Source organism: Acanthopagrus latus, chromosome 6 (assembly GCF_904848185.1).
Source record: "Acanthopagrus latus isolate v.2019 chromosome 6, fAcaLat1.1, whole genome shotgun sequence".
Classification (NCBI taxonomy): Eukaryota; Metazoa; Chordata; class Actinopteri; order Spariformes; family Sparidae; genus Acanthopagrus; species Acanthopagrus latus.
The window spans coordinates 24,718,031-24,730,534 of NC_051044.1; the positions used below are offsets into that span (position 1 = coordinate 24,718,031).

At 45.9% G+C, this 12,504-nt stretch overlaps 1 protein-coding gene across 1 annotated transcript in view; it reads right to left on the bottom strand.

The window, feature by feature from the left end:
- The window catches only part of tafa4b (TAFA chemokine like family member 4b), a 59,526-nt gene that overhangs the window by 43,048 nt on the left and 3,974 nt on the right, over positions 1–12,504 (bottom strand). Inside the window, exons 2-3 of the mRNA XM_037101642.1 lie at positions 1,705–1,868; positions 366–481 (exon numbers count right to left, since the gene is read on the bottom strand). Of these exons, the coding sequence (XP_036957537.1) occupies positions 366–480 (115 nt within the window). The 5' untranslated portion in view covers position 481; positions 1,705–1,868. The remainder of the gene's footprint in view (positions 1–365; positions 482–1,704; positions 1,869–12,504) is intronic.

The following is a 12,504-nucleotide window of genomic DNA, read 5'->3' on the forward strand; positions in this document are numbered from 1 at the left end:
TCCATGGCAACCCTAAACCCGCTTGAGAACAAAAGCATCAGGCCTGAGCTGCTGGATGGATCGGATCACACCCACACTGATCTATTTGTGTTGACAGCTCCTGACAGCTTAAGTGCCATTTGTAGCTGTACAGACTTGATCACTCAAACAGGGGTGTGTGTTTTCATCCCAGCCCAAAACGAGGTCTCGTCTACATTACATTACGTCACGCTGAGGGACCGAGACCCCGCACAGCCCACTCCTCCTGGACCGGGACGACTCAGGCAGCGCCAGGCTCAGGGAACATGTGTTGTACCTCTGCAGTGACAGTGTAATTAACCTCTCGTGGTGTTGGAAGGGGGGTTTCAGAGCAAGACCTGGTGTACCTGTCGGTCCCCGATGGTTACGGCTGCCGGAGGACACCGGGTCGACGCAGAGCATCACCAAGGCAACAAGGAAGGCCGCCTGCAAAGGCCAAGATGACCTCCCCCACAGTTTCATCCTGAGAGGGGGAAGGAGGAGAGAGAGGGCCAAAGAGGGGGACAGGAGAGAGCGCACGAGAAGAGGTTAGAACCGCACAGCAAACAGGAAATATTGCATATGTGAGAGGTGAGTCGACAAAGGTCAAAGGAAAAAACGACTTGCTCGAGAGCAGAATAGACCGCAGGAAAATATTCTCCCAGCACGGAGACACAGGAAACGCAAAGGCGGTGAGGCAATGCTACCAGCATCTTTTAATGCGTGTTAGTATGTCATTAGGATTAACTCTTCCAATTTTCTTCTGGCAGCAGTCAATTAGAAAAGAGACTTCATGAGCAACGACAGGTTGCACAGAAACATGAGCCTCAGAAATTATAACATGCAGATCTGGACTGCAACTTATCATGATTCTAATAAGTGATCATTCTGTAGATTATAGTCTTGATTAGTCGGTTAATCAACATTGTCTAAAAAATTACTTTCCAACTGACCAACAGTTCAAAACCAAAATCATTCAGGACCAGCAGTGAGTTATCATATTTCAGCCTGTCAGAAAAATTACACATTTTCATAACAGTTGCTGACTTTTTCTCTACTGATCAGCTGGTTCAGCTCCACTGTGGTTTGGATGTTGATGTTGCTGGGACCATTATCTGCTTATTGGATTTAATTTAACCAGAAAACTAACAGACAGTAGTTGTTGTAATGGATTCATTGTTTAAGTTACATTTTCAAGCACAATTTGGTGGGTGTTATTTATTTGGGGCTCTGGCATAGACTAAGACTCTTCATGGGGGTGAAACAGTCGGAGACCAGGAAGTGTCAGAACCAGCATCACACTATGTAACTACATGGACTGTTGGGCCCATTTTCCTCGACCTAGCGTCATTACAATACTTCAACATAAGGCATCACGTCTTCTTAGTCTCTTTTCTCACATGGGTTGAGTTCACATGAAGAAAAATTCATCAACAGGTTTGAGGTCTTACAATGTGAAAATGTGCTGCTTTTCTCTGTTTTATATCCATACAAATGCTGTATCTGTGGGTTTGAGACTGTTTTTTTTGGACCAAACAAGCTATTTAAAGATGTCGACTTCTGGGAACTTGCGATGAGCATTTATAGTTGAAACAATGAATCATTTAATTAAATAAAAGATGGATGATGATAATAATCGATAGTTGCAGCACAAGGGCTTGTTTTTCTCTTGGCTCTATCTTTCCTGCCATCAGGATGTCGTCTCACCTGACGCTCGTCTTTGATCTCTCTTCCACTCAGTAGCTCCTCTATGGACAGGGTGTACAGGCCATGGCTGCATTCACGCGCACCTCAGCCCTCCTCCTCTTCTTCTTCTTCTTCGTCTTCTTCCTCCTGCTTCTCCTCTTCCTCACCTCAAACAGAAAAAGCCCCTGAAGAGAGGAGGTACAAAGACATTCGGTCAGAGAGGCCAGCCTGCCCTGGGGTTCCTCAGTGGCCTCCAATGGCCTTGTATGAAGGTCTACACACACATAGACACACCTACGCACACAGACAGACAGACAGACGCACACACACGCATACACACACACACACACACACACACACACACACACGGGTAGAGATGTGAAGGCCTAGATTCTGTCAGATCCATTGTTTACAATAGGTTCACCTACCCCCAGGCTGAATGTGATCCCCACTCTAGACATCACACACAGCTCTCCCTCTTTCTCTCTCGCGCAAACACACACACACACACACACACACACACACACACACACACACACACACACACACAGGTGGACACACTAAAATAGTGTCCATAATAGAAAACTTCAAGACTGATTCCAAAATGGGTACAATAGAATAAACCTGCAGAATATCCTCATAGCGAAAACATTCACCAACTGCAATCAGATGGTCACAACACAACCACACGCACACGCACGCAGGCACGCACGAGCACAGTGTTTGCAAGGTAAATTCAAACACTGTCGGAGGACGGCAGCAGAGACTCTCCCTAATTACAACTGAGTGACAGCTTCTGATGCGTTGGCACCTCTACACACACTCTCTTTCTCTCTCTGCACACACACACAGAGTAAATTAACATCTCCCTGTAATGGTGTGTCAACACACCTCTCTTGACAAAGGGACTAACTCCACAAGCTAAATGAAAGACAACAGATTCACATTAATAACAAAATGTTCTCCCCTCCTCGAGCCTTCATTATTCATCAGGACTCATTGATATGCGGCTCAGTTCACTGTTATGATCAGGAACTTCCTGGGAATGTGTCAGCTCCAACCAGCCCTGATGCAGCTCCGCTCAGCCATCAGTGTAGTGCCACTGCCCCCTGGTGGGGAACAAGCCAACAGCAGCGGTCACGAATGAGCCAAAGATCGAGAGGAGATACTTCAAGAGCAAGAGCTTATTTCTACAGGTCAGGAACCGGCAGGTCAATGACAGTGAGCCAAAGTTCATGGAAGCTGTTTGTGATTATTAACAAAGATGACCAACCTTTCAAAAAAAGAAAAACATCAAGAATTGTGACACAGCTCAGAGAGTTAAAGATCAGAAAGAGGGCAAAGGACAGGGTGAGATAATGAGAGGGCAAGGAAAGACTGCTTCTAAAAAAAAAACAATTTCAGAGGCAGTGGGGAAAGTTATAGATAGTACATTATGTTTGCAGAATGTGACACACACACGTACTGATGTGTTTGTGTATACAGAGTGCCTCTTCTGTATGCTCTCCTGCAGAGAAAGTGGAATGCAAATGCGGATGTCAGAGCCATCCTGTACAGCAGAGTGTTGAACCCACATTGACATGCACAGGATTTATATAATTGTGCAGTTCAAATTTGCATTTGTGTGTTTATTTGTTTGTGTGCAGCATCTATAATATGTCCATGAATATGTGTGTGTGTGTGTGTGTGTGTGTGTGTGTGTGTGTGTGTGTGTGTGTACTGGGTACAGTATACGGAAGTATGTGCGGTTCATGTGTGTGCAGTGTGATTAGGCATGCTGCATGGCAGCACTGTAGCCCATTTCTTATTCTCTTTTTAAAGGCTGGGCTGTGGTACGCATTTTTATCAGCTTTGTTCTCTGATACACTCATTAAAAGAGCACAATAGTGCATACCGGTGTATGAATAGGTGTGTGTGAGTGTGCGTGTGTGTGTGTGTGTGGTCTCCGGCTACAGCTGAGTCTCGTTAGGACTTCAGGGACAAAACGTCCCATCAGTCATAGCAATGTTGTCACCTCTACTGGGTCTTACACACAGATTGCGGCCTTATAACAGAGCAATAAATAGATGGAAATAAATCTGTGCTGATGTGCATGAAGACACAATTTCACGCACACACATTTAAGTCTCAAGGGTCCCGGAGGACATTAGGATGAAGGAAGCAGAGGTGTGTATGTGTGTGTTTGTGTTTGTGTTTGTGTGTGTCGTGGGGGGGGGCTCAGCTGGTCGTCAGCTGTGAGGAGACGTTGGATCTGGCAGCAGTGAGGACACACACACTCACACACGTGGACAAACATGTTCAAGATTACCTGAGAAAATCACGACTCTAAGCTGATCCCTCCTCCTATATCACCCTCTCCACCTCATCCTCTCCGTCAGTCTCAGCGGGCTGAAGGGCTGATTCATGTCATTTTCTTGGAGTAATCACACAGGAGTGACACGGCGGCTCATTGACATGCAATGAGACAATCCCACCTCGGCCACAAATATAACAGTGTGCCCTGCATCCAAACAACATCATCAGCCAGAGCACACAAACACGCTCAGATGAATCTGTCAAATGACTCATGGAGAAAAACTGTGACCTTATCTGACACGTCAGGGAACATGTATGACATCTGAAACTGAGAGGTGAGACACGTTCTGCATGATGGGGATGTCACTGACAGTGACAGAGATTATATGATTGGTCAGGACAGGACAGGAAGTTCAACAGAACGTAGCTCCTGCTAAAAACCGAAGCGTTCCCTGATAATCTCTGCGGCCCTCGTTTGGTGTGTAAAAGTACTCTGCTGTGGGATTTGGTGAATATTTGCAGTTTATATCTAACATCTAATCTATCTATATCTAATTTGCTATGACAGTGATGACAAAAAACAACATCAGCTTCATCGACTTAGGTTGATCCAGGTAACACTTTGGTCCGGAGCAAGATTTATTAACAACTGCTGACCAAAGTGGCAGATTTCTGAAGGTCAATCATGATCTTCAGTGACCTTTGACATTTTTTTCCAGCACATGAGTAGGCCAGAATTTAGACCAAAAGAGGAAATACGGCATGAAAACAAAGAGTTCCTGTATGATACTTTTTTTTTTTTAACTTGTCATTTGGTGATCTTTTGTATTGTTTGCCACATGTCATTTTGTTGGGCAAGAAATTACTAAAACAAAGTGGCCAGGATAAAATGAGCAGGAGAAATAACTAAGCATATACTCACACTATGGTCAACCCTTTCAATAAGAATGACCCTGTTCTCTGTCTCCTCAGGCCAAGGACCCCATGACTGATGAGAGTCAGAGCAGATACAGATACAAATATCACATAGAATTCTGTTAAATATTAAAGTGTGCCTGCGATAACGTGTGAGCACTATACAGTGTTGTGTATAAAAAACAAACCCTATCTCACAATGTAAAAGCAAGTGAGAAAAAAAAAATCCTGGATCCGTCTCTTTATCTGGATCCGCACCTAAAGCTTAGCTCTTGTGTAATCCTGCTGATTGACCAACCAACCAACATATGGACATGAGTGACAACATTACCTCATGGGCAGAGGTAACAGTGATCTGGAGTGCTGCTAAAATAACTCAATTCTGTTTTGGAGGCTTTACACTTAATAAGAACAGTCTTCCTGAATACTAGTGGATTGTATTTTGAATTAAAATCTTTTCACATTAAATGAAATCAATGAAACAAGTCACGAAAAATAAAATAAATGTATGGCTCCCAGATACAGGATCAAAAATGTCAGTATGAGTTTTGCTCGAGCTGCGGTGTGCCTCTGTGTGAGTGTGTGTGCATGTGTGTGTATGCGTGTGTGAACAAAACAGAAAGGCAGCGAGATTGAAGGCCACACAAGCATCTCACCAGTCTCTCAGTATGCTGATTTTCTGTGCCCAGACACAGCCCGAGCAGACAAAAAGCATATCAGTGTAAAACAAAGCGCATCTCCCTAAGGCGGAGAGATATTGAAAATGAAACGGGCGAGAGCACAAAGCCCGACGGAATCTGATGTGAAGCGTTTCAGATTTCTGCCGATATGCAGAGTATTAACATTCAGTTAGGGTGTGTAATGTTCTGCTTCTATATATTTGTCTGCCTCCGACTCGAAACCATTACAGCATTCTGCACCTCGCCATTTCCTCTGGGTCGCCGGGCAGATAGAACAGTTGACAGCGATCGCACATTTATATTACTGAACAACGTTATACTTTTGTTGTTTTTCATACAAGAAAAGGTCAGAAGTCATCTGAGGGACACACAATAACACTGCACCCGTCTACTGCCATCCATCTGCCCCCCCACAACTCCGCCACTGTATTGTTTCCTCCAATAAACCAACAAACAATAAAGTGGAGGATCCTCTGTTTGGTGAAATGGCCAGGTGGGGAGAAAGAGAGGAGAGAGAGTGTGTGAGTGAAAGTCTGAATTCAGGACCATTACCTGGCTCTGGTATTGACTGCAGAGTTCAGAGAATGGCCTTGACACTAAGGTACCATTACAGCTCAATTGATCGGCCTGCACTTAAGTCCAAATCCCACCTTGTTGCACAAGCCGGCGTCTCAGGATCCGGTGACCACGGTGTGTGTGTATGTGTGTGTGTGTGTGTGCGTGTTTATTTGTGTGGGGCTTGGTGTGCGTATGTGGAAGTGGAAGTGCTCAGAAAATGTTTGTCTCTAGTTTTGTGCCATTTTCCAAGGTTGCATCCCCTCATCTCCTCATTCTCCCTCTACCAAGTCATTCTTTTCTTACCTCCCTCCCCATATGGATAAAAAGACAGAAATGAGTCCCAGTGTGTGTTTCATGTGTCAAAGCAGGGTGTCTGGACCACCTCTTCAGCTGGTGCATGCCAAAACACAATTGCAGACTCATGCTGCATTCCCGCAAATATCACACATCTCATGTACCTACGCACTGACTAATAGAAACATTTCCACCTAGACTCACACGCCTATACAGATCACTCTTCTTTCCACAGAATGAAGAAGAGCGTTTGTTTAACAGGCGACCTTTGCTGGATGTACCTGTCACATACGCACACTGTGAGCAGGTCTCATTAAAGTCTCTGAACAGCTTCCCCCACTGAAGCAGAGAAGGTGGAGAGGTAGATGTAGGCTGTAACTTGTTTTATGGAGAAGGAAAAAAGCAGACGCTAAAAGGCTAATAAACATTAGCTCGCTAACGCGACAAGTCTGCGGCCCCAGCCCTGTCCCTGTCCCCTCTTTACAAGTCTGCCAGCATGTGAGGATCAGAGTGAGCCTCCTCAGAGCCGCTGACAGACGGAGGCAGGGCCCAAGCCGTAAATCCGGCACACTCTAATAAAGCAATAAAAGGCCGTTAAAAGTCAGTGTCCCTCAGCGCTGCAAGATGGATGGAAAGGTGGAAAGCAAAGGAGACACTTTCAGACGGCTGCACACACCCACACACGTTTTGGCAGGTTTGTTTCCCCTCTCCGCTCCAGACAAACTACGGTAGGTATCTGCAATATTGATGCCTTTTTTTCCTGCCGTTACTCCGCTTTTATCTTCTGCTGGCTGCGGCTCGCTTTTGGTGACGGGGGAAGAAAAGCAAACACTGTGATTTAGCATGGCGAAGCGCGATCTTTATGTACTGCTCTGTTCACTGAGTAAGCTTTCTGTCTCCGTCACTGATCTTCCCTCCATCCCCACGAGGTCTGCCGCAAAGTTTCCCCACTGTGATGATTTCACGCACCAGCCCATGTTCATACAAGCTTATGAACACAGACTTAGAGATTTCACTCACATTGTCATGCACAATCGCAAGTTTAGTTGCTCCTCACACCCTGTCGTCACCATTTGTTACGGGGTCTGAAGTAGCAATGCTAGACTTTCTTATCAGGGCTGGGATTATGTAATGGAGACATATTGTGCAAATTTTCAGGTTAATCAGTTTATTTTGGATACTACAGGGATAGGTTTACATGCTTTAATGCTCAAAAGTCTTCTCATCCTGTCCGCTGCAGCAGTGCTGTTATCTCCCTCTGTCTGGAAGGCTCTGTTTTACTCCCTGTCTCTTTAAGGACCCAGTCTGCTCCGATTGGTCAGCTCTCGCACGACTGAGCCACCACCACTAACAACAACCCCGAAGCGGCCGTGTTAAATCAATGCTTCTGTGCCAAACTAGACGCTAGGCATAAATTATGCAAATGTTTAACATGCTGGCGTAGTGTGATGTCTGATGTATGTGTGATGGGAATAAAGGCGGGACTACTGACGACGTGTTTCAGGCACTTAAGGAGCCGTGTCATCTGTGGGAGAGCGGCGCTTCTGTTGGTGCAGACATTGGCCTTTTTAACCGGCTAGATCTTTTACTTGCACAAGAGAGAGAAAAAACCTAATAGGTCTCTTTTATTTGAGTTTCCGGAGGGAAACTCTTCTGATAATGGGAAAGCGCCCCTTTGTCCCACTTCATGTTTATTTCCTCTCCGTCTTTATCTACCCACTCGTCATTGTTTCACGGCAAGCATCTGTCCTCCCCAGTTTTCATTCTGTCCCCAAGCTTTTCTTCCCTTCCCCACCTGTAGATGGATCCAAAGGAGCAGACAGTTAGATGAGAGAAGCGGTGAACCACAGCAAGACGGGCGAGAGGATGACAGCGCGACCAGGCCAAGTAAAAAAAAAAAAAAGAAAGACATGGTTTCCACACACCCAGTCACTGATCCTTGCTCCTTTTTTTGGAGGCCTACAAAGGATAAGAAAAAGGTGCGCGGGTGCACATGTCTGTACGTGAGTGTGGCTGGGCCCTTCCTCAGTGGCTGCTGGTATCGAACGGCGGCCCGGAGCCAAACAAAAGCAGGCCGAGGCCCTGACAGCGAGTCTCCGGAGAGAAGCGGCCGTTCATTGTGCTTTGTGCCCAAATTATGATTAATGGAAAATAAACAACCTTGATGTGGAGCCCACTTTGATTTTTTTTTTTTTTCTGTGAGCCTCGGCCTCGGCTCGAGTTGTAGCTACTCCGCCCAAGAGAAAAGTGCCGGACGGCCGCTCAGTGGAGCTCAACTCTGGGCCTCATGGCACTCTCACACAACAGCTTTAAATCAATGGACTCACAGATGAAGAAGCTGCTTTCACGACCTCCCCTTCTGTCTCTCTCTCTCTCTCACACACACACACACACACACACACACACACACACGCTGTCTTTCGCTATCTCCGCACATCCGTATACGCACGGAAACTCGTATATGCAGACAAACCGACATCTTGATTTTATCAGTCCCCTCAGCTGCTAATGACCAGCTTGCGCGTAATTATATTAATTACCGTACGTGCGACGCCTGTCAATTGGCGAGCCGGAGCAAAAGGAGAGCTTGATACTGATAGGAAGGAGAGAAAAAGGGCATGAAGGGAGAAACCTACAAACGAGGGAGTTGGAGAGTGGTCAGGGTGGGGAAATGGCAGAGGAGGAGGGAGGAGAGGAGAGAGGGAGAGGTCAAGAAAATAGAGTGAGAGAGAGGAGGAGAGGGAGAGAGACAAAGACAGAGAGCGGGGAGAGAGAGAGGAAGCCTGATCAATTGTTCATTTTACAAAGTCACTGAGACGTGTCAGCAGTGTCAATAAGTGAATTAATTTGTCTGTGGGTCTCTGGAGCATGACACCATATCACTCTGCTCCCCCGAGACAAGCAGGGCCTCTAACCCTCGCTCTAACACACACACACACACACACACACACACACACACACACACACCTGCACAGTCTTACAAAGCAATTCCATACAAGGATCATCTGCGGATATCAGAGAACAGATATGCTGATACAAAAACCTTTTTCATATAAATGTTCTCATTCTTGTAGATGCATGTTCTCAGCACACATGCGCTTTGTTTTTGTCATTTGAGAGGATGTTGCAGTGACTTACCCACACCTTCAGTTTAACCACCACATACATAATCCTACACCAGGCATTCTTAGTTAAATTTTGATGACTGAATGGCAATTAAGGGAGCCAGCATATGATTGAGGGCTGCACATGAGAAGCCATGAACTTGACTGGTCTCATAATAAAATCATTCCTGGAGCAATTCACCCGCTTGCAGATTTGGCAGATTGGCCAACTGTCCCCCAAAGTCTGACAACATAAAAGCTGATCCATTTTTGCTGCAGCCTCCTTCTCTCTCCTCGACCGTTCTTCTCACTTCCACATTAAAAACCGCAAAGGTCCTCACCGAAATTGGTAGCTTTAACTAACAGCACTAGCAGCGATGACAGATTAAGAAGCAATTCCTGTGACACTGAAGAGGTACAGTAGTTGTTAGTTGCCATGCAACCAGAAGTTTTCGACAACTTGTCATTCTTAACCTGATAGATGCTCGTTCAAGGGGGGCAGTTTGATGGAGTAACTGTCTAGTGTATTGAACGTAGGCTATAGGAAATCAAAGTATTGAAATGGACCATGGATGATGAAGAAGGAGAAGAAGAAGAAGACAAAGAAGAAGAAGAGGATTCCCGGGCATCGTACATTGCTGGCTTAAAAAACAGAAAAAACTGACTGCATTGTATGTTGTATAATTGTATGTGATGAATAAAGATTATTCTTCTTTCTCTTCTTCTTGAATCTTATCCCCACAGTGTAATTAATGCAGGAACCAGTTCACCTGAATTCAAGTCTAAGTAAAAGCTGTTGCTCGCTGGCAAACCATCACATTTCACTGTGGATAGGATATACATTAAAATGTAAAATTCTTTCGCTGGATGATTTACAGAAAAGTTGAATTCACTATAGATATATACACACAATCCAACACACACACACACACACACACAGTCCAACAGAAATAATGATTCACCCTCGTCTGAACAATCATCCCTAAGGGAGGCAATTGTCCGCTGGTGACTGACATCAGTCAGCCACAGAGAGGGGCCCTCGACCGCTGGCTGCCTGCTGTTTTCATTACAAAGCCATCACCTCCAGCACACACACTCGCACACACACAAGCTGTGCACAGGCATACACATTTACACACGCTGCTGACAGATCTCCCCTCAGTCCTGACTACCCGTACTCCTCTCTGTTGAAGCCTTTCTCTTACACAACCATTCAATCCAACTCTTCCGTCCGGCGAACCCCCACATTGGGCCAAGGCGCCCTCTCTTCCCTCTCTGGTGTTTTCTATCTCTTCCTCCACCCCTCCACCCCTCCACCCCTCCGCTTTCATCCTCTGCGTCCCATGGGGTTGAGCCCTCTTCTCCCCCCTCGTGAGGCGCAGTGTTGTTTTGAGGGCTGCTGTGATGACCGCCCCAGGATACGCCACCACCACACCGCCTCCTCGCCGCGGCTGCACAGTGGACGCACGCTGCAGAGCATGCTGGGAGCTTTTCATAATCCCACAAACACACTAACACTCCCACACACTCACACTGTTGCTCACAGATACCAGCACATCTGCCAGCTGCCGGAGGGGAGCGAACAGGGACGCACACATGGATACATACAAGCACACACACACACACACATAGTGGAAGCAGCAGATTGTATCCAAGGTGATAGATGGAGCACTGTGGGAAGGGACTGAGCCTGTTCAATTACAATCATTACAATCACTTTGGGAGATTTGTCATGGTCAGAGTGAGTCGGAGCTGTGGAGGAATCACCTTGAGGTCCGTGAAGTGACGTTATTTTGAGCTCCCACAAGATGGTCATGACGTCCTCAAAACTCTTCCCCGATCGAAAATGACTTAAATTAAACATAAATTAATTACTCCAAAATTTCTAACAGATGTTTTAAAAAAAAAATCCCTCAACGGGACAAGACCGACTCCAAAAAGCACTTGGCACATGAACACCAATAATCCACTAACCTGGAACCCGTCAACTACTTTTAAGACACGATGAGTGCAGTAAGTTTGGACGTGTCTGCTGGTGCCTTTGACTGTCTTCTCTGGGTTGGACGAGGGGGAGGACACGTGGCCGGGCGGGCTGTCAAAGCGGGGCCCGTTGGATGGAAGTAGAGGGAGTCTGCAGGGTGTGAGGGCGCCACACAGGGGAGCGAGGCCTTGCTGTCACCGAGTGACTGACAGAGGGGAGAATGGAAGACACACAGCTGTGGAGGTCCAACACGAGACCTCCACTGTCGATGGAGCAGGTGGAGGCAAAACGACTGCCGTGCGAGGGCAGAGCTCAGTGCTGGAAACCTTTGCTCAGAGGAAACTTTAAAGAGTGGATCAGCTGAGGTTTTTTAAGTTCAGTTTTGTGGATAGGTACATTGATGTGGCTTTGACAGGATAAAGATTTTAAGTGAGCTCACGTCCCTGTTCCAGTTCCGCCAGGTAGGTACGATAACAGGAGGATCCTGCTCTCTGCCTGAGGACAGGACCGTCTTTGGATGAAGTTTTCATTCCTGACTGGATTAAGTGGGCAGGGATACCCGAAAATGTATCTTCTTTACTCATGCAGGGGCAGGGGGAGGAGAAACATGGCGCAAATAAAGGAATAGGAGCACTAGCTACTACAAGAAAAGAGAAAATATGAATTACAAGGAAATTTAAACAATAGCACGACAAATACTGTTTTTTTTATTGCAATTTTTAATATTTAAGGATTTTTAAAAATCTGATAACGACATGTAAGCAAATGTTTTTTTTTTTTTTACAATCCATCATAATCCATTTAGTTTTTTCCGCATACATATTAAGTGGGACATTTCACACTAAAACTGTGATGTGATGAAAACACTCTAGCGAAATTACCTCAAACCTAAATTGGAATCTCTGCACTCCAGGTTGTTAATTAGCAGCCAGCGTGTACATTGATACTTCCATGGCTGCAATAAGCTGATAACGAGGGATTTATCGGCCTAGCT